At 34.9% G+C, this 23658-nt stretch overlaps 3 protein-coding genes across 3 annotated transcripts; 2 read left to right on the top strand and 1 right to left on the bottom strand.

Annotated features, from left to right (window-relative positions):
• Window positions 1-2501: 2501 nt before the first annotated feature.
• LOC310935621 (uncharacterized protein) lies at window positions 2502-3827 on the top strand (the record flags this gene model as incomplete). The annotated part of the gene is made up of 3 exons (XM_083899554.1): window positions 2502-2541; window positions 2654-2804; window positions 3248-3827. 3 exons carry the CDS (start codon window positions 2502-2504, stop codon window positions 3825-3827), a joined length of 771 nt encoding a protein of 256 aa, XP_083755680.1.
• A 1691-nt stretch (window positions 3828-5518) lies between these two features.
• Window positions 5519-7764, top strand: apoea (apolipoprotein Ea; the record flags this gene model as incomplete). The annotated part of the gene is made up of 5 exons (XM_083899553.1): window positions 5519-5545; window positions 5910-5973; window positions 6483-6633; window positions 7062-7349; window positions 7458-7764. 5 exons carry the CDS (start codon window positions 5519-5521, stop codon window positions 7762-7764), a joined length of 837 nt encoding a protein of 278 aa, XP_083755679.1.
• A 9733-nt stretch (window positions 7765-17497) lies between these two features.
• On the bottom strand, window positions 17498-23053 carry LOC310935619 (globoside alpha-1,3-N-acetylgalactosaminyltransferase 1-like; the record flags this gene model as incomplete). Its single annotated transcript, XM_083899552.1, has 9 exons — window positions 17498-17639; window positions 17916-18135; window positions 18230-18425; window positions 18509-18641; window positions 19406-19540; window positions 19615-19647; window positions 19821-19877; window positions 22474-22518; window positions 23028-23053. The coding sequence occupies 9 exons, from the start codon at window positions 23051-23053 to the stop codon at window positions 17498-17500; spliced, it is 987 nt and encodes a 328-aa protein (XP_083755678.1).
• Window positions 23054-23658: the final 605 nt, after the last annotated feature.

Raw genomic sequence — 23658 nt, 5'->3', positions numbered from 1 at the left:
CGGAATCAGTAAGAGTTTGATCAGATATCCAAATGTGTTATGTAACACTTCTGGATTAATTTAAAGTGCTGTACTAAACATTTAAAACAACACAGACCTTTTAAAAGGTAAAAGAAGTTAATATATTGTATATAAATTAAAAAAAATGGGACTGGGTTGAAAAACAATACATGCAATACAGATAATATGATGAAAACTAAACAGTTGGGTAACAAGAAAGCTAGTTATGTAACCAGAAAGTTACTTGAATTGTAAAGCTAGCTACCTAGCTAAATAGAAAGAGAAAAATACTCTTAAATTGTCATTTATTTAGCATAAATGTACCAAATTGTATGGACATTTTTGGAAAGGTTCTAAATAAATAGATAACTATTTTCATTCAGAGATGAGGGATCCAAAATAAACTCTATTGACATCATTCATGTAAAACAGTCAGTTCGACTGAATTTAAATGATGTATTTACTGTTCCTCCATTGGTCCAATGAATGTAAACAACAGCTCATCACATGTCTTTGGTTCTTGATCTGAGTCAGAGTGAGACCTCTTTGTCTCTGAGTGTCATTGTCTCTCTCTCTGTGTGTGTCACATGAAAACAGTGGGATATTGATCATTGTGTTCTCCTGAATGCGTCTGTGTTATCAGTGCGGGAAACAAAACACTCCCCATTGAAGATAATCTGCAGCTTGTGTGGAACAACTGGACCAAAGTCCTGCCCACATTATATCACTGACCTACACAACCACACACAGTGTTTGCCTGAACATAATTAATATCAGTTTAAAGTAAAACCGAATTTATATTTAATAGTACAAGTCACATTGAAGTTAACAATGGACACAGGTAATTATGCTGCGTCCCATTTGTAGTTGGAAGTCAGAGTTGAACATAAATGGAACGTAGTACAATCTGAGTTTTGTATTAGTCGCCCACATTCACATGTTTTCCTGTTAGTTTAAATGTGGTGATTGTTGAATTTATTTTAAATTCTGAGACTTCATCAGAGTTCTAATGATTGATGAAGGTTGTTTAGTAAGCTGTTTATGTAGAATATTTCCATAATGTCCATAATATTTGGTACATGTTTAGTTAGCTAACCCTCCGGTCAGCTAGCTTTCTAATTAGCTAGGTATAGAGCAACTTGTACGAATAAAGCTGCATTTATGTATTTATCTAGCTAGGCAGCTGGTTTTCTAGTTAGCTAACTTTCTAATTAGCTAGCTTTCCAGTTAGCTAGCTATAGAGCAAATTGTCGTCAGTTTAAAGCATCACTCCATTTTCTACAGCTTTATCCTCCATGAAATATTTCTTGAATGAATTCATTTGCATTTGATATTGTCTTCATTATTTATATTTCTTAAAAAACCCAATTCAATTTATTTGTGGCATCAAAAAAACAAAAATACAAATAAAGCTTATTGGTATTAAGAAGAGTATTTGTGTATTTGTTTTTACGGTTTTCATTGTACGTTGGCAAGGCAACCTCGACTGCCGAGGACTCTCTGAAGCAGATCCAACAGTCTGAGCCGAGAAAGGAAGTGAAGTAAGAGTCATAATGAATGTAAGTCTTTAAACTAAGGGAAGATTTGGCCTCACATCATGGCTTTAAGTGGCTTTACCTAAAAGTGAGTTGGTTAGCTAGCTTTCTAATTAGCTAGGTATAGAGCCAATTGTACGACTAAAGCTGCATTTATGTATTTATAGCTAGATAGCTGATTTTCTAGTTAGATAACTTTCTAATTAGCTAGGTGGCTAGCTTTCCAGTTAGCTAGCTATAGAGCAAATTGTCGTCAGTTTAAAGCATCACTCCATTTTCTACAGCTTTATCCTCCATTAAATATTTACTAAATTAATTAATTTGCATTTGATATTGTATTCATTATTTATATATCTCAAAAAACACAATTCAATTCATTTCTGGCTTAAAAACACACACTACAAATAAAGCTTATTAGTATTAGGAGTATTTGTGTATTTGTTTTTACGGTTTTAATTGTAATTTTATAGTTTGTACAAAATCAACAACAACAAAAAATAGGCAGTGTGTTTAAAATTATATTTTACATTTTATATTTCTAAAATTCCTCTTCTATATCTCGACAAAACCACACTGAGACACACTGAGTGTTAGTTTACAGGAGAATGAGAGCACAAAGAAAACTTGAGTACAGTGAAGATTACAAAAGATTACAGAGTTGACTTTACAATAGATGTCATCATTCCTGGACAACGCATCGTTGACACTTCTGTCATGTGGAAGCTGAGGTGACAGTGCAGCACTCACCGTGGACTTTACTCCTCTGTGTCCTCTGTGTCATCCATACAGTATATATATGTCCATCAAAGTCCAGAGCAGGACACACTCTCACACTCGGTCACCGACTGATCAACAAACTCAGGTGAGACCCCAGCGATGAGCTGCTCCCTCTGACGCTTTGAGCTTTAAATGAAAAATAACCAAAGAAACTAACATTTTGCATGTTTTCCTTTCAGCTGCAGAGTCATGAAGTTCTTCCTGGTCCTCGTTCTCGCTGTTTTCACAGGTAAAATAATCAACATTTTCAGCAAATGTGTTTGGGTTCTTTTCATCTGTGTCATAGAAGATGAGAGTGGTCTGTTTTAAAATAAATGTTTTCTCCTCTGTTCTTCCTTCAGGCTGCAATGCCAGAGCCGTGAAGCAACAACAGCCCAAACAGCAGATGGAAATGGTCAGAGATGCTTTCTGGGACTACGTTGGCAAGGCAACCTCGACTGCTGAGGACTCTCTGAAGCAGATCCAACAGTCTGAGCTGGGAAAGGAAGTGAAGTAAGAGTCTAAGAGTCGTAATGAATTTAAGTCTTTAAACTAAGGGAAGATTTGGCCTCACATCGTGACTTTAAGTGGCTTTACCTAAAAGGGAGTTTTACTTCAAAGTTTTGTTTTGGCTGCAAACTTGACTGTTTTGGTTCAGTCGTGGTCTTGTTTTCTGCTGCAGCAGGAAGCTCTAAAAACCCCAAATACTCAATACCCAGTGAGAGCTGATGAACATAGAACATAGAAGGATTTGTGACCAGAGTTGGTGGAGACCAAAAACAGAGCAAAATGACACACCTTTAAAAAACATTGATGTGTTGTTATGGATGACTCATCGCATTGTCTGGTGTATAACTGAGGCTGTAAATATAGTAAAACATGTCTGCGTTTTATTTTTACTAAATACATACATTTTTCCTGACTTACTCAGCGTGTTGGTGTTTGTGTCTCCACAGCACACTCATCTCTGAGAGCACCAACGTCGCCAAACAGTTCAGCGATTCCATGCGCACTCAGGTGGCTCCTCTCACCAAGGACCTCATGTCCAAGCTCTCCCAGGAGGCCCAGCAGCTGCAGATCCGCCTGCAGAAAGATCTGACCACCATGAGCACCAACCTGCAGCCCTACGCCGAGGAGCTGGCATCGGACCTGCAGAAGAAGGTGGAGGAACTGAGGAGCGAGGCAGTGCCTTACGCCAATGCCATGGACTCCAATGCGCTGAGGGCCGTTCTGCTGCAGAGGAGCCAGGAGCTGAAGATGCAGCTGGAGAAGACCGTGAAGGAGCTGCAGGACAAGATGGTGCCCTACACAGAGGAGATGAAAGAGAAGATGGAGGAGAGTGTGGAGGAGTTTCAGAGGAGCATGATCCCCATGACCCAGAACTTCCAGTCCCAGCTGAACCAGAAGACCCAGGAGATCCAGAAGAACCTGGCTCCATTGGGAGAGGAGCTGAGGGCCAAGCTGGGCGCCGACACCCAGGACCTGAAGAAGCAGCTGACCAATCTCTGGGAGTCCTTCACCAAGATGATGCAGTAAACGCACAAACAAACCCTGAAGCTGTGTTACGTTTAAGTTATTTTCTCCTGCCTCAGCAGTGATGTTACCTCATTTTCTATGTTTTATATGCTCTCTCTGCATAAATGTCAATATTTATTTGCCTTGACTGTTTACAACTGTGTGACCTGTGAAAGAACAATAAACAGAGTGAATGAATTGATTTGTCTGTAAACCTTTTTACACACGAAAAAAAACAAATGTTCCATTACACTGACTCATACTGTGTCAAAATAATTAATTTGGCAGAAATTGAATGTTAAAATAAGTATTTTAAGTGTACAATAACTATATTATTTATAATTAATAATAATATTGATAGTTTATTGTCATTATTATTATTATTATTATTATTATTATTATTACAACAACAGGAGAACACACCAGGCAGTGATCCATTGACTGTTAACTCAAAGTTACTCTCAGTTGCACTGTTGAGCAACATTTGTACTATTTAAGACCTCAACATCAGCTGTTTGGTCAAAGTGACACACTCTGGTGTCACTTTCATCACTTCTGAAAAAAATAATAGAATTTATGTGAAAGATAAAAAGCATGACAATTTCCTTGAATATTATAATTTTTGTATATTCTGGGTACTTTTCCACTGTTCTATAAACATATATTCATTATTTTTGGGAAAGAAAAATCCAAATGTCTACTCTAGTTTAGTCATATTGTTCTGTTTAGACTGTGATTATTTGTAAACAATATATCTTGAGAATATTTTTTTCCTCGGCTGTTTGTAAAACCAACATAAATCTTCTCAGCTGTCATCATCGCAAGCATTTAAAAAAAAATACTGAAATTGTGATTATTTATTAATTAGTCATTTAAATTCAATATTTGTTTATTTCAGTGTCATGCTACATTCTTACTAATGTTCAGATATTAGCATTAGCTTCCTAGACTTAAGTCTAAACACTAGCAGTAGCATTTTTGTTTATGTCCAGACATTTACATTAGCTCTTTAGTTTATTACCGGGCATTAGCATTCTTGCTTAAAATTTTTAACATTATCATTCTTGCTTTAGTCCAAACACTAGCGGTGGATTCATGCTTATGTCCAGGCATTAGCATTCTTGTTTGTAAGCGGACATTAGCGCTCTTGCTTTAATCCTGACATTAGCATCCTTTTTTAAGTCTAAATTGCATTAGCAGCATTCTTGCTTATGTCCAGACATTAGCATTAGCAGTCTTGCTTATAGTGAAGAAAATGTAACTTTAACTGCATTTTAAGAAGAGAGAAAAAAAAACATCCATAACATTATTAGCATTAGCTTTCTTGCTTATGTTGTTGAAGGTTTTGCTAATTTTTAAAAGTGTTTGGTTGTTTTTAAGAACCATCTCTGCTTTAGTCAAAATGAATGCACTCATAGGTTACTTTCTCATACACAGTGTCTTTGTTTTTTTAACAACTAGACAAAAAGGAAGATTAAATCTTGATAGTGTTCAATATAAAGTTATTGACTAATCTCAGTTATAAATGTGATGGAGGTTAATTATCATTTATTGTGAGTTGCATAAAACAGACTCTGGACCAGAGAAACTGGACAGTGATTTGTATGAACAGATTGACCTTTGGCCTTTTCCCCTGCTGCTGGCAGATCAGCAGAGACAGTGTTATTTTCTGATCATCTCATTATCTGCAGATAATCAGTGACGGAGGTGAGATGTTTGCACCTGCTGACGGAGCTGAGGTCAGACCTTGGCGTCTCATTGGTGACCTGTGCTCCTTCCATGTGGATCAATAAAAGGTGACAACAGCACAGTTCTCGCCGGGAACTTCGGACGCAGGTCAGCAATCCTGCTGACATTTATCGGATCACATCAGCGTATAAATACAGTGACGAGCTCAGACAGTTTCTCAGATCAGGATTCACTGAGGTGAGACACTCGAACATTTATTTTAGTTTTTTTTAGCCAACACATATTTATCAATAAATAATTAAAATTACTCGTTTTTTAAATGTTTTAATCTGTGAGTATAAATATATATGTATATTTCAGTGTTTTTACATATAGATATGATTAACTTACTGTGTTTATGGTTTGATTTTCCAGGTGTCCACTTGTCTCATCATCATGAGGATGTTTGCGGTTATCTTCGCTCTGGCAGTTTGGTCTGGTAAGTTCAAAACTTCCACTACCATTTATAAAAAAAACAACAAACCCTATCTCTTCCTATTCTAATTATAATCCATATTTATTCACATTGATATGTATATATAAATATATGTAATTGGTTTTTTCCAACTTATTTTCATAGCAAAGTCAGGAAGATTTAAAGAAAAATGAATTAAAACATTAAAAGGAAATTACAATTAAGAGACAGAAAGAAAAAGAGGGACAAAGGAAGGAGATGGAAGAAAGAGACAAAGAGGGAGGAAGACAAACAAATATATTGAGTCTTCTATCATTTAAAAGCTTTATTTTGAAAATTTTAATGATAAAATAATTATATGAGTTTTCTCTAAAGATGAGAGTTTGTAGATTTATTCGATCGTTGAGACTCATGTTTTCCACGACCTGTGACCCAAATTTAACAAAACAAACCAAAAACAATAGACAATAGAATGATATGATCATTTATTTCAAAATAAAGGTGCATTACAGATTGTTTTGTTGTGAAAACAGGCTGCCAGGCCAAAAGTGTTCCTCAGGCGGACGGGGGGAATCCATGGCTCCTCAACGTCGACGAGTTTGCGGATCATTTCAGTGGCTTGAGCTCAAAAGTTGACGAGTTTGTCAAGAACACCAAGAACTCACAGATCAACAGAGAACTGGAGTGAGTTTGATTTCACACCACCTTCTTTATAGACCTGACATTTACTGTGTATCAAGTTCATTCATCAACTCCGTTTATCTACACAATTAAAGTTAATTATCATTATCAGTATTATGGCCGAGTACAGATAGTCATTGGTTATGTAACAGTTGACCCAAGAGTCCATGAGGTGAGACGTGGAGCCGAGTCTCAAGTCCACTTTTCGGTTTAGTTTTTAGCAATTTCTACACTTTCTACTTTCAGTAATATTTCAGAGTCTCAATGTTGTCTCAAATAGTTTTAGCAAATATCAGCCCAATGTTTCAGTTAAAATGTTCATTTCTTGAAAACAGGGACATTCCGAGTGTCTCTGAAGGGGCATTTAAATGAACACATTAGTACGTGTAGGACGACTTTAACAAACCCTGTACACGATGACTTTTCTCCAGCACCCTGTTCCGGGACAGCATTTCCGAGCTGACCTCGTACAGCAAGGACGTACAGGACAAACTGGCCCCGTACACGCAGGAGGCCGCACGGAATCTGGGCGAGGACATGAAATCGATGGCCAACAAATTCCACCAGCACATGGAGGAGGCCCGCGAGCAGATGGACAAGTACGTCCTGGAGCTGCAGACCATGATGGAGCAGAACGCCGACGACGTCAGGATCAGGCTGACGGCCTACAACCGCAAGCTGAAGAAACGCCTCAGCAAGGACACGGAGGGCATCAAGAGGTGATACACTCAGATGACCTACCTACCTTGCCAGGTATCTAGCTAACTGTAAAGCCAGTCGTCAGAACCTATCTAACACAGATTCACTCTTCTCTCTCATGTCCTCAGACAAGCTGCTGACTTCTTTGGGGAGCTTCAGATTCATACGTCGGACAACATTGAGGAGGTGAAGACTCGCTTCGAGCCGTACTTCTCTAAGGTGCAGGACAACGCTCAGGCCAAGATCTCCACACTCAACAGCATGCTCAAGTCCCAGGCGGACACCCTGCAGGACAAGATCCAGGCCACAGCCGAGGACATCAAGGCGAGCCTTGAGATGACCGCAGAGGGCCTGCGCGACACCCTGGAGGACAAGATGAAGGACGTGCCCACCTGGTTACAGCCTCTTGTCAGCCTGTTCCAGGGGAACGAGTAAAGGCTTTACTCAAAGCATCAGGACTTGACCACCAGAGTCTGTGTGTGGTCTTAAGGATTCATCAATAAAGATGGTTAAAGGAATGTTTGTCCACATGTTCACGCAGTCTGAATGTGTCTCATCACCTGTTACACTCCTGTCTCACAACCTGAAATGTTGACTGTGTTGAATTCAAGACCCACAAATTCAAACTTACTCCATTGCTGCTTTAATAAAAAAAAAAAACTTTAACATGTTTCCATGTGTGTTGAAAATCACTGGCTGTAACAGAAAATGACCTCAGACTTCATCTTTACACACTTATATAGATAGATATTTTAGCCTTATCTTTAAATTTACATTAGAGTATAAAAGCAACCAAAAGACAACCTTTTTGGAAGTTTCCAGTTGTTTTTCCAAAAAAAGTTTATTTTCCAAAAAGTTAAAAGTTGGTCAAATTCTGGACCAAGCTTTTTTTTTTTTTTTTTAAATGACAGATGTTGAACCAAATAGTGTAGTATGACATTTTGGTGGATGACATAGTATAGTATGACGTTTTGGTCACATTTTGGACTAAAAAAATGTTTTCAAAAAAATTATCCGATTTTGGACGACATAGTATAGTATGATGTTTTTGTCAAATTTTGGACCAAAATGTTTTTTTTCAAAAAGATGATCAGATTTTGGATGAAATAGTGTAGTATGACATTTTGGTCGATGACATAGTATAGTATGACGTTTTGGTCACATTTTGCATTAAAAAAATGTTTTCAAAAAATTGTCCAATTTTGGAGGACATAGTATAGTATGACGTTTTGGTAAAATTTTGGACCAACATTTTTTTTTTTTTTTAATTATCAGTTTTTGGACGAAATCATGTAGTATGACATTTTGGTCAACGACATAGTATAGAATGACATTTGGTCACATTTTGGACTAAAAAAATGTTTTCAAAAAAATTATCCGATTTTGGACGACATAGTATAGTATGATGTTTTTGTCAAATTTTGTACCAAAATTTTTTTTCAAAAAGATGATCAGATTTTGGATGAAATAGTGTAGTATGACATTTTGGTCGATGACAGATGACATAGTATAGTATGACGTTTTGGTCACATTTTGCATTAAAAAAATGTTTTTAAAAAATTGTCCAATTTTGGAGGACATAGTATAGTATGACGTTTTGGTAAAATTTTGGACCAACATTTTTTTTTTTTTTTAATTATCAGTTTTTGGACGAAATCATGTAGTATGACATTTTGGTCAACGACATAGTATAGTATGACGTTTTGGTCACATTTTGGACTAAAAAAATTGTTTTCAAAAAAATTATCCGATTTTGGAAGAAATCATGTAGTATGACATTTTGGTCGACGACATAGCATAGTATGACGTTTTGGTCACATTTTGGACGAAAAAAATGTGTTTTCAGAAAAATTATCCGATTTTGGACGACATAGTATCGTATGCTGTTTTTGTCAAATTCTGGACCAAAATCTTTTTTTTCAAAAAAATGGTCAGATTTTGGACGAAATAGTGTCATATTACATTTTAGTTGATGACATAGTATAGTATGATGATTTGGTCACATTTTGGACTAAAAAAATGTTTTCAAAAAAGTTATCCGATTTTGGACGACATAGTATATAGTATGATGTTTTGTCAAATTTTGGACCAAAAATTTCTTTTTCAAAAAAATGATCAGATTTTGTACGAAATAGTGTAGTATGACATTGTGGTCGACGACATAGTATAGTATGACGTTTTGTTCACATTTTGGACAAAAAAATAATTTTTCAAAAAAATTATCCGATTTTGGACGACATAGTATAGTATGATGTTTTTGTCAAATTTTGGACCAAAATGTTTTTTTTCAAAAATATGGTCAGATTGTGGACGAAATAGTGTAGTATTACATTTTAGTTGATGACATAGTATAGTATGACGATTTGGTCACATTTTGGACTAAAACATTTTTTTCAAAAAAATTATCTGATTTTGGACGACATAGTATATAGTATGATGTTTTTGTCAAATTTTGGACCAAAATTTTTTTTCAAAAAAATGATCAGATTTATGACGAAATTGTGTAGGATGACATTTTGGTCGACGACATAGTATGACGTTTTGGTCACATTTTGGACTAAAAAAACGTTTTCAAAAAAATGTATCCGATTTTGGACGACATAGTATAGTATGATGTTTATGTCAAATTTTGGAACAACAAGTTTTTTCAAAAAGATGATCAGATTTTGGATGAAATAGTGTAGTATGACATTTTGGTCGATGACATAGTATAGTATGACGTTTTGGTCACATTTTGCATTAAAAAATGTTTTAAAAAAATTGTCCAATTTTGGAGGACATAGTATAGTATGACGTTTTGGTAAAATTTTGGACCAACATTTTTTTTTTCTTTTAATTATCAGTTTTTGGACGAAATCATGTAGTATGACATTTTGGTCAACGACATAGTATAGTATGACGTTTTGGTCATATTTTGGACTAAAAAAATTGTTTTCAAAAAAATTATCCGATTTTGGAAGAAATCATGTAGTATGACATTTTGGTCAACGACATAGCATAGTATGACGTTTTGGTCACATTTTGCATTAAAAAAATGTTTTCAAAAAATTGTCCAATTTTGGAGGACATAGTTTAGTATGACGTTTTGGTAAAATTTTGGACCAACATTTTTTCTTTTTTTTAATTATCAGTTTTTGGACAAAATCATTTAGTATGACATTTTGGTCAACGACATAGTATAGTATGACGTTTTGGTCACATTTTGGACCAAAAAAATGTTTTCAAAAAAAGTTATCCGATTTTGGACAACATAGTATAGTATGATGTTTTTGTCAAATTTTTGACCGACATTTTTTTTCAAAAAAATGATCCGATTTTGGAAGAAATCATGTAGTATGACATTTTGGTCAACGACATAGCATAGTATGACGTTTTGGTCACATTTTGGACTAAAAAAATGTGTTTTCAGAAAAATTATCCAATTTTGGACGACATAGTATAGTATGCTGTTTTAGTCAAATTCTGGACCAAAATTTTTTTTTCAAAAAAATGGTCAGATTTTGGACGAAATAGTGTCATATTACATTTTAGTTGATGACATAGTATAGTATGACGATTTGGTCACATTTTGGACTAAAAAAATGTTTTCAAAAAAGTTATCCGATTTTGGACGACATAGTATGATGTTTTTGTCAAATTTTTGACCAAAAATTTCTTTTTCAAAAAAATGATCAGATTTTGTACGAAATAGTGTAGTATGACATTGTGGTCGGCGACATAGTATAGTATGACGTTTTGTTTACATTTTGGACAAAAAAAATTTTTTTCTAAAAAATTATCCGATTTTGGACGACATAGTATAGTATGATGTTTTTGTCAAATTTTGGACCAAAATGTTTTTTTCAAAAAAATGGTCAGATTTTGGACGAAATAGTGTAGTATTACATTTTAGTTGATGACATAGTATAGTATGACGATTTGGTCACATTTTGGACTAAAAAAATGTTTTCAAAAAAGTTATCCGATTTTGGACGACATAGTATAGTATGATGTTTTTGTCAAATTTTGGACCAAAAATTTCTTTTTCAAAAAAATGATCAGATTTTGTACGAAATAGTGTAGTATGACATTGTGGTCGGCGACATAGTATAGTATGACGTTTTGTTTACATTTTGGACAAAAAAATAATTTTTCTAAAAAATTATCCGATTTTGGACGACATAGTATAGTATGATGTTTTTGTCAAATTTTGGACCAAAATGTTTTTTTCAAAAAAATGGTCAGATTTTGGACGAAATAGTGTAGTATTACATTTTAGTTGATGACATAGTATAGTATGATGATTTTGTCACATTTTGGACTAAAAAAAAAATTTCAAAAAAATTATCTGATTTTGGACGACATAGTATATAGTATGATGTTTTTGTCAAATTTTGGACCAAAATTTTTTTTCAAAGAAATTATCAGATTTATGACGAAATTGTGTAGTATGACATTTTGGTCGACGACATAGTATGACGTTTTGGTCACATTTTGGACTAAAAAAACGTTTTCAAAAAAATGTATCCGATTTTGGACGACAGTATAGTATGATGTTTTTGTCAAATTTTGGAACAACAAGTTTTTTCAAAAAGATGATCAGATTTTGGATGAAATAATGTAGTATGACGTTTTGGTCACATTTTGCATTAAAAAAATGTTTTCAAAAAAGTTATCTGATTTTGGAAGAAATCGTGTAGTATGACATTTTGGTCGACGACATAGCATAGTATGACGTTTTGGTCACATTTTGGACTAAAAAAATGTGTTTTCAGAAAAATTATCCGATTTTGGACGACATAGTATAGTATGCTGTTTTTGTCAAATTCTGAACCAAAATTTTTTTTTCAAAACAATGGTCAGATTTTGGACGAAATAGTGTAATATTACATTTTAGTTGATGACATAATATAGTATGACGTTTTGGTCACATTTTGGACTAAAAAAATGTTTTTTCAGAAAAAGTATCCGATTTTGGACGACATAGTATAGTATGCTGTTTTTGTCAAATTCTGGACCAAAATCTTTTTTTTCAAAAAAATGGTCAGATTTTGGACGAAATAGTGTAATATTACATTTTAGTTGATGACATAGTATAGTATGACGATTTGGTCACATTTTGGACTAAAAAAATGTTTTCAAAAAAGTTATCCGATTTTGGACGACATAGTATATAGTATGATGTTTTTGTCAAATTTTGGACCAAAAATTTCTTTTTCAAAAAAATGATCAGATTTTGTACGAAATAGTGTAGTATGACATTGTGGTCGACGACATAGTATAGTATGACGTTTTGTTCACATTTTGGACAAAAAAATATTTTTTGTAAAAAATTATCCGATTTTGGACGACATAGTATAGTATGATGTTTTTGTCAAATTTTGGACCAAAATGTTTTTTTTCAAAAAGATGATCAGATTTTGGATGAAATAGTGTAGTATGACATTTTGGTCGATGACATAGTATAGTATGACGTTTTGGTCACATTTTGCATTAAAAAAATGTTTTCAAAAAATTGTCCAATTTTGGAGGACATAGTTTAGTATGACGTTTTGGTTAAATTTTGGACCAACATTTTTTTTTTTTTTTAATTATCAGTTTTTGGACGAAATCATTTAGTATGACATTTTGGTCAACGACATAGTATAGTATGACGTTTTGGTCACATTTTGGACTAAAAAAATGTTTTCAAAAGAATTATCCGATTTTGGACAACATAGTATAGTATGATGTTTTTGTCAAATTTTTGAGCAACATTTTTTTTCAAAAAAATGATCCGATTTTGGAAGAAATCGTGTTGGTCAACGACATAGCATAGTATGACGTTTTGTTCACATTTTGGACAAAAAAATGTGTTTTCAGAAAAATTATCCGATTTTGGACGACATAGTATAGTATGCTGTTTTTGTCAAATTCTGGACCAAAATCTTTTTTTTCAAAGAAATGGTCAGATTTTGGACGAAATAGTGTCATATTACATTTTAGTTGATGACATAGTATAGTATGACGATTTGGTCACATTTTGGACTAAAAAAATGTTTTCAAAAAAGTTATCCGATTTTGGACGACATAGTATATAGTATGATGTTTTTGTCAAATTTTGGACCAAAAATTTCTTTTTCAAAAAAATGATCAGATTTTGTACGAAATAGTGTAGTATGACATTTTGGTCAACGACATAGCATAGTATGACGTTTTGTTCACATTTTGGACAAAAAAATAATTTTTCTAAAAAATTATCCGATTTTGGACGACATAGTATAGTATGCTGTTTTTGTCAAATTTTGGACCAAAATGTTTTTTTTCAAAAAAATGGTCAGATTTTGGACGAAATAGTGTCATATTACATTTTAGTTGATGACATAGTATAGTATGACGATTTGGTCACATTTTGGACTAAAAAAATGTTTTCAAAAAATTGTCCAATTTTGGACGACATAGTATATAGTATGATGTTTTTGTCAAATTTTGGACCAAAAATTTCTTTTTAAAAAAAATGATCAGATTTTGGACGAAATAGTGTAATATTACATTTTAGTTGATGACATAGTATAGTATGACGTTTTGGTCACATTTTGGACTAAAAAAATGTTTTTTCAGAAAAATTATCCGATTTTGGACGACATAGTATAGTATGATGTTTTTGTCAAATTTTGGACCAAAAATTTTTTTTTCAAAACAATGGTCAGATTTTGGACGAAATAGTGTAATATTACATTTTAGTTGATGACATAGTATAGTATGACGTTTTGGTCACATTTTGGACTAAAAAAATGTTTTTTCAGAAAAAGTATCCGATTTTGGACGACATAGTATAGTATGCTGTTTTTGTCAAATTCTGGACCAAAATCTTTTTTTTCAAAAAAATGGTCAGATTTTGGACGAAATAGTGTAATATTACATTTTAGTTGATGACATAGTATAGTATGACGATTTGGTCACATTTTGGACTAAAAAAATGTTTTCAAAAAAGTTATCCGATTTTGGACGATATAGTATATAGTATGATGTTTTTGTCAAATTTTGGACCAAAAATTTCTTTTTCAAAAAAATGATCAGATTTTGTACGAAATAGTGTAGTATGACATTGTGGTCGACGACATAGTATAGTATGACGTTTTGTTCACATTTTGGACAAAAAAATATTTTTTGTAAAAAATTATCCGATTTTGGACGACATAGTATAGTATGATGTTTTTGTCAAATTTTGGACCAAAATGTTTTTTTTCAAAAAGATGATCAGATTTTGGATGAAATAGTGTAGTATGACATTTTGGTCGATGACATAGTATAGTATGACGTTTTGGTCACATTTTGCATTAAAAAAATGTTTTCAAAAAATTGTCCAATTTTGGAGGACATAGTTTAGTATGACGTTTTGGTAAAATTTTGGACCAACATTTTTTTTTTTTTTTAATTATCAGTTTTTGGACGAAATCATTTAGTATGACATTTTGGTCAACGACATAGTATAGTATGACGTTTTGGTCACATTTTGGACTAAAAAAATGTTTTCAAAAGAATTATCCGATTTTGGACAACATAGTATAGTATGATGTTTTTGTCAAATTTTTGAGCAACATTTTTTTTCAAAAAAATGATCCGATTTTGGAAGAAATCGTGTTGGTCAACGACATAGCATAGTATGACGTTTTGTTCACATTTTGGACAAAAAAATGTGTTTTCAGAAAAATTATCCGATTTTGGACGACATAGTATAGTATGCTGTTTTTGTCAAATTCTGGACCAAAATCTTTTTTTTCAAAGAAATGGTCAGATTTTGGACGAAATAGTGTCATATTACATTTTAGTTGATGACATAGTATAGTATGACGATTTGGTCACATTTTGGACTAAAAAAATGTTTTCAAAAAAGTTATCCGATTTTGGACGACATAGTATATAGTATGATGTTTTTGTCAAATTTTGGACCAAAAATTTCTTTTTCAAAAAAATGATCAGATTTTGTACGAAATAGTGTAGTATGACATTTTGGTCAACGACATAGCATAGTATGACGTTTTGTTCACATTTTGGACAAAAAAATAATTTTTCTAAAAAATTATCCGATTTTGGACGACATAGTATAGTATGCTGTTTTTGTCAAATTTTGGACCAAAATGTTTTTTTTCAAAAAAATGGTCAGATTTTGGACGAAATAGTGTCATATTACATTTTAGTTGATGACATAGTATAGTATGACGATTTGGTCACATTTTGGACTAAAAAAATGTTTTCAAAAAATTGTCCAATTTTGGACGACATAGTATATAGTATGATGTTTTTGTCAAATTTTGGACCAAAAATTTCTTTTTAAAAAAAATGATCAGATTTTGGACGAAATAGTGTAGTATGACATTGTGGTCGACGACATAGTATAGTATGACATTTGTTCACATTTTGGACAAAAAAATAATTTTTCAAAAAAATTATCCGATTTTGGACGACATAGTATAGTATGATGTTTTTGTCAAATTTTGGACCAATATTTTTTTTTTCAAAAAAATTGTCAGATTTTGGATGAAATAGTGTAGTATGACATTTTGGTTGATGACATAGTATAGTATGACGTTTTGGTCACATTTTGCATTAAAAAAATGTTTTCAAAAAATTGTCCAATTTTGGAGGACATAGTATAGTATGACGTTTTGTTCACAGTTTGGACAAAAAAATAATTTTTCTAAAAAATTATCCGATTTTGGACGACATAGTATAGTATGATGTTTTTGTCAAATTTTGGACCAAAATGTTTTTTTTCAAAAAAATGGTCAGATTTTGGACGAAATAGTGTAGTATTACATTTTAGTTGATGACATAGTATAGTATGACGATTTGGTTACATTTTGGACTAAACAATTTTTTTCAAAAAAATTATCTGATTTTGGACGACATACTATATTTTATGATGTTTTTGTCAAATTTTGGACCAAAATTTTTTTTCAAAAAAATGATCAGATTTATGACGAAATTGTGTAGTATGACATTTTGGTCGACGACATAGCATAGTATGACGTTTTGGTCACATTTTGGACTAAAAAAATGTGTTTTCAGAAAAATTATCCGATTTTGGACGACATAGTATAGTATGCTGTTTTTGTCAAATTCTGGACCAAAACTTTTTTTTTCAAAAAAAGGTCAGATTTTGGACGAAATAGTGTAATATTACATTTTAGTTGATGACATAGTATAGTATGACGATTTGGTCACATTTTGGACTAAAAAAATGTTTTCAAAAAAATTATCTGATTTTGGACGACATAGTATAGTATGATGTTTTTGTCAAATTTTGGACCAAAAATTTATTTTTCAAAAAAATGATCAGATTTTGTACGAAATAGTGTAGTATGACATTGTGGTCGACGACATAGTATAGTATGACGATTTGGTCACATTTTGGACTAAAAAATTTTTTTCAAAAAAATTATCTGATTTTGGACGACATAGTATATAGTATGATGTTTTCGTCAAATTTTGGAGAAAATTTTTTTTTCAAAAAAAATTTCAGATTTATGACGAAATTGTGTAGTATGACATTTTGGTCGACGACATAGTATGACGTTTTGGTCACATTTTGGACTAAAAAAACGTTTTCAAAAAAATGTATCCAATTTTGGACGACATAGTATAGCATGATGTTTTTGACAAATTTTGGAACAACAAGTTTTTTTTTTCAAAAAAGTTGTAATATTTTGGACGACATAGTATAGTATGACGTTTTTGTCACATTTTGGCGACATATCGCAGTATGATGTCCAGCAACCACATAAAGACAGGGGCAGCATATTAAGTCAAGTATTTATTAACTTACCAAGAATCTTTTACAACCTTTACCAGATACATACAACAAACATATGGCAAGTGCAGTCAAATTATTCATTAACTGTAAAGGAAAGCTACTGCTAAGCTAATTATCTAAGCTCTGTCTTTTACATACATATATACATATATATATATATATATATACAGGAATAATTAATAGTAATAATAGCAGTAATAGCCAGACAATATAACACAGTAATCATTCAGGCAATGTATTGTCGCTTCATCATTGGAGAGAATTTCCCTTTATTAACCTTTTTTTCCTTCATGTTCACAGTGGAGCATTCTGGGTGATTTCTAGCTAGCCTAAGTCCTTTTGGATATGACTTAATAACATGAAACAAAAACAGTTGCATTGCTGTCAATACTCTCAGACGTTGGGTCGAATCGCAGCGTAGTTCTTGACGACTCCAGAGAACCTGATGATGTGAAGTTCAGGCTCATGGGCTTTGAAGTCCTGCCACAGGTACTCGGGTGATAGAACCTTAGTGGGCTTGTTGATCCACATGTACCTAAAATTGCAGAGGAATATAAATGTTTTATGGCCTGGCTAAAGAAGCATAGGCCATGGAGATAATAGATCTAAAGCCTTGTCAATGATGTATCAGTGTCTGTAGAGGAAATGTGCTGAGACGGTGACAAGGGGACGTAAAAGAAAAGAAGGGTTTGCACAAGCACTCTCTGCAGCTTTCTCTGAGAAATAAGTGACTTCCAATGAAGTTGAAGAGAAGGGATGAGGTAGACTGAGACTGGGGCATTGTGGATTAGCCAGCTAGTGCTCTGCTTACCTGTTTAGGTGACTCTCCTCCTGCCAGGCTGCCTCAATGCCTTTCTGAGCATCATCCCTGAAGTTTTCGCTGCAAGTTTTGGTAAGCTGATATACTTCCTTCACTTGGCCTCCATATGCCCCTCCGCAGTAGTAGAAGTCACCTTCCCCAGGACCAATGTAGGCTTTGGAGGATGGCCGCAGCTCGTAGGGTAACGCATCACGATTACTTTTGTAATATCCTGCAAATTCAATTAAAAAGAAAGGGGAACATTCACAAAACCAAGAAGATCAAGATAAAGAAACACAAAGAAGAGGAAATAATCCTCCTTTGACCTGGATGAATCACACCAACTAGTCCGCCCAACGACTCTGTCCCCCAGCGGCCATGGAACTTGGAGTCCACATCCAGACAGAAGATATAGTCGGTGTTATCTTGAAGCTCCTCCTCTATCAATTTCTGGAGGATCTCCATCCTGCGTGCAGAGATCTCCTGCCAACGGTCGGAACTAGGCACTGTGTGCACCGTCAACTGGAGGCAGAGAAGGAGATGTCAAACTAATAAGGACAAGGAGCTTGTTGAGAAAATGATTTTAGTCTTTTATAGTCTTCCACCTTTCTGCCGGCAGCCATTTTGACTTGGGGCACGTCCTTTGGTTTGTCGGTAAAGACGTGCATGTGCACAGTGAATCCTACAAAGAAGTGTTGCTCCGCTGTCTTCAGGAAATCTTTCAGGAACATGATGTACCTGTGGAGAAGATGAGAGGAGTCACCTCCAGGTTAAAGGTCATAACAGAAACTCAACTCAGGCAATGGACCACTAGAGCCACTCGGACCAAACGCCATCACTTCTGTCTTCTTTTCATTCAATTTTAAAAAGGTCAGTGACATCCAGGCTTTAATGGCTTCAAGATATAATAGGAGTGGTTGCAGACAGGCATTTTTCTTTTTCAGCGGCACATAAATCTGACTGTCGTCAGAGCAGGGGCCCTATAATGGATCCCTGTGGAACTTCATATGACATCGGAGCAGAGCCGGTCTCAGAGCCACCTAGGCGTACACACATAGATCTTCCCTCAAGATATGATCTGAACCAGAGGTGTCAAACTCAATTTTGTTCACGGGCCACATGCAGCGCAATTTGATCTCGAATGGGCCAGACCAATAAAATAATAGCATAATAACATATGAACAACAAGAACTCTGAATTGTTTCCCTTTTGTTTTACATTTAATGAAGTATCTTATTGACAAAATATGAGAAAAATAACTGCAATTTCATTAATATTATCCCTAAATTGACCACTTACACATCACACAGGTAGTTTAGTATAGTATTTCAACAACAAACTAATCCTGCGGGCCGGATCAGACCCTCTGGCGGGCCGGTTCTGGCCCACGGGCCGTATGTTTGACACCCCCGATCTAAACCAATTCAGGGCGCTACCACTAATGCCCACTGGGTGCTGCAAGCGTGACGCAATAATGAGAGCAGTGCATTGTGACATCATACTTTCCCACAGCGAACACAGTAGCTGCGATGCTGATGTTCTTTGGTTTGTAGATGGCGTCCAAGAGATATGGGTTGAAAGATCCTTCCCAGACCACAGGAGCCAACCAGGGAGTCACCGTCACTACATCGGTACGACTATGATGAAAGACATAAGCTGATGTCATCGACAAAGCAAACAGCCAATCAGGATGTCAGCGAGTGATACTCACCCGTGGACGATGCTGGGCTGCTTGTACTTTAAACTGAAACACAAACATTAAGGTTTGCTGATGAGCAAAACACAACAGCAATCTGAAACTATTAATAATCCTTGGAATTGATTTTAGGACCCTAAAAGTCTGAAATGCTTAATACTGCAAACACTTCCCTGCTCTAGTCAAAATGAAAAGGATGAAGACGAGCATACTGCACTTACTGGTCAGGAGATTCCAGGCGGCCTTCAGGGCAAAAAGTGATGGTTTTAGCAGCAAATCTACAGATGACACACAGACACACACACACCTGAGCATCAGTCAGAACAGGGCCGGCCCAAGGCATAAGAGAACTAAGCCATTGCTTGGGGCCCCGTGACCACTAGAGGGCCCCCAAGAGCAATTCACTCAAAAAATAAATAAATAAAAGTTTGGCTTGCTGTAGTTTATTTTGAATTTTTCACAGATGTGATTATATTTAACTTATTTATTTTATTTATAAACCATGTTTATGACCTTGTTCCAGGTGCCTAGTGTTTGTTTATTTTATTTAATGCTGTGTTTTTTTACATATAAAAGTCAACCCCCCCCCCCCCCAAAGATTGTGCACATTTTTACATTTCCAGACCTTAACATCTTAATAATTTATTTATAAAGCCCTTGGTTTTATGTCTTGATTCTCTGTGTCGCCAGTAGGTGGAGTTGCTGATTTTGCCAAATATTAGATTTTTCTGTAAATTTACAAATCTGGTGTCGAAAAGTGTATTCGTATTCGTGACAGAGTAGAATAAGTACAATATCTTTAGTATAGTAGGTGTGTGAATGATCAATAATCATTATTATTGGCAGTAACAGAGGGCCCCAAAATCTAATTTTGCTTAGGGCCCCATGGAGGCTTGGGCCGGCCCTGAGTCAGAGTGGAAAGATCTATCGGCTCTCTGAAATGCTTGTACCCACAATGCATGGCATCCCGTCACTAGACTGCAGTGGATCCTTGTATACGCATCATGCGACGAATTAAATTGAGATTGAAATATCCACAAATGATCTCAAAACGTTCCAGGAGGAGAAAGATTGATGCAGATGGACGGCAAGAAAGATGGGAAGGTTAATACAGGTCCATGCTTCAATGAGGAAAACCGGTATGTCTTTTTGTGTTATGAGGCCGTGACGGTCGTCAAAGATTACAACCCACATCAGCATATTGACACCAAACAAGGAGCCAAGCATGTCAAAGTTAGCCTTCAAGAGAAACAACAATCTGCGATCGCAGCAGAATGTGTTCGCAAAAGTCATAACCAAAAACAATGCTGCAGTGGAAGCTAGCTTTAATGTGGGTGAAGAAATCACTTGTGCTTCAAAGTCTTTTTCTGAGGGTGCGTTTACATTTATTCTGTCTTACAGTTACATCATGGCCCTTTGAGGGCAACCATTATGCTGATGTGGCCCTCAGTAAAAATGAGTTTGACACCGCTGGCCTAAACCTATATCATCATTTCCTGAATGTGAACAGTGTGAGATGTGATGTGAGGTTGTTGGACCAGTGAGAGTAAAGGTAAGTTTTTTTTTCTGAAGAAGATGAGGAGGAATAATAATTTGGTTGTGTACCAATGTGTGATAATGAACCTGGTGTAAACAGAATACACATAAACCGGATGCAGGAGCAGCGGCCAGCACTTAACCAGGAAGTACCTGTGGTTGGGTAACTTGCTGTCCTCCAACGAAACATAACTGTGTGCCGTATTCAGAAATTTCAACCCATATGTACGTTTTTAAAATAGGCGAGACGTTGTATAATATAGAAATCTGGTAACTTGGTAACTGGGTGTCATCATCAATTAGCTTTGATGAGGGTTCCACTGCTTCGTGGTTAAAGCATTGTTATGGAAGTAAATCTGTGCCATCTGAGTTTGAAATCGAATTTCTAACACGGAATTTTTTTGCATCGAAATTAGACGTTGAATTTTAAAAACCATCAAATTTCAAGCACTGTTTTTTGAAATAAATTCCGTTGCAAAAAATTTGATGTCTCAAAAAATTCAGTTGCAAAAAATTCAGTTGCAAAAAAATTGTTGTCTCAAAAAATTCATTTGCAAAAAAATCCATGTCTCAAAAAATTCAGTTGCAAAAAAATTGTTGTCTCAAAGAATTCAGTTGCAAAAAAATTGATGTCTCAAGAAATTAACTTGCAAAAATTCAGTTGCAAAAAAATTGATGTCTCAAAAAATTAACTTGCAAAAATTCAGTTGCAAAAAAATCGATGTCTAAAAAATTCAGTTGCAAAAAAATTGTTGTCTCAAAATATTTACTTTACCGGGCCACCAGAGATTCATCCAAGTATACATACATTTTTTTAACACTAAATTTATTTCAACGTCAACAAAAAAAAATCAATCAAGCTAAAAAAAAACAGGACTTGAAATCTAATCTAATCTAAATCTAATCGCATCTCTGTGGTTAGTCAAACCTGCTCAGGTATGGAGGAAACTGTTCAGAAAGGGAGTGGTTTCCACAGAAAATGTTCCATTTTCTTCATCACTGCATCGTCATCGTCATCAGAATACTTTTTTTTAATAATATAGTTAATATTCTATATAGTCATTGTGGTTGAGCATGAATTAACTTTGCAATAATAAATGTCCTGTATGTCAGTTGGAGGACAGGTTGGCTCAGGGGCACCAGCAACTCTCTGGTTACCCGCTGTTTCTTGAGAAGCACCACAAAAGGGAATGGGAGGCAACACATTTTTAAAGCAGGTCCAGCAGGTCCTGCTACAGAAGCACGTACAATAGAGGCAAGCAGCGTGTCCTCTTGCCCACACTGAGTCACATCATCCTCTGTAACCTGAATGAAAATGTTCTATTGGTAGCTACTGACCCGTCCACTGATGTGCACTGAGTCTTTTCAGAGGATTCCAACTTTCTGTGGGAAAAAACAACAAAGAAAACACAATGAGACATGGGTGTGGGTGGGTGTGTGTGTGTGTTTTGTGTGTGTGGATCGAACCGGCTACCCTACGGTTTCAAGCTCGAAGCCCTAACCCCTAGGCCTCATGTGGGGACCTAAATTGGTTTACACCACCACATCAGACTTGTTTTACTTCAAGCAGAATCCTATAATGTAAACTGAAGACATGTTGGTTAGGGCAAGGTTAGGCTCAGGTTACCTTTCTTGCATTTTTAAACATTTTCTTTTGCGATCTTAAATTGTTCCTAATAAGCGTATAAACCACCAAAAAAAATAAAAAATAAAAAAAATAAAAAAAACACCAGGTGTTGAAACTCATCATTATTGATTCTCATAACTCTTCAGGAAATTAAATGAAATCAATGCAGTGTGTGTGTGTGTGTGTGTGTGTGTGTGTGTGTGTGTGTGTGTGTGTGTGTGTGTGTGTGTGTGTGTGTGTGTGTGTGTGTGTGTGTCTGTGTTACCTGTTGAAGGTATACGTGGTGTACATGGCTCTGTGGAAACAGAGTACTACTGTAACAATACCGTATTACAGTATTATCAATACAGCATTAACAGTAGAAAAAGTAAAAGAAACACAAGTATTGGCACTACAATTACCGTAGGAATAGTACTGCAGTAGTAACAGAGGTTATTGTGCTGCAGTATTAGTACTATAGTAATAGTAGTAATAGTATTCCAGTTATTGTAATGTTAGAATTCAAATTATAACACTGAAGAAACTGTAGTATTATTGTAGCATTACACTACAGTAGGAATAGTACACCTGTAATTGCAGTATTAGTACCAGGGCAATGGTAGTAGTAGTGGGTATCAGTTACTACCGATCGCTACTATCAAGAACTTTACACGCTTCTTTTCTCTTTGTGTAAATGTTTGTTTTGTTCTGGCAGTGAATCACGAAATGTGACATTTTCTGCATGAAAGAAAAAAACTATTTCGAAAAATGTAACAAAAGGGTAAAAAAAAAGTCTTGACATATATTCTTGACTCATATTACACTTCATTTCCAAGTGTGTGTGTACTTTTATAAGTTGTATTTTCTACCTCTTACGGACGTTTTTGGCATAAAGACAGACCTTTGGAACGGTCGTC

The sequence above is a fragment of the Microchirus variegatus genome, assembly GCF_963457635.1.
Source record: "Microchirus variegatus genome assembly, chromosome: 13".
Classification (NCBI taxonomy): domain Eukaryota; kingdom Metazoa; phylum Chordata; class Actinopteri; order Pleuronectiformes; family Soleidae; genus Microchirus; species Microchirus variegatus.
The sequence above is the reverse complement of the archived record's forward strand: the minus strand, read 5'-3'. Positions and strand labels throughout refer to the sequence as shown.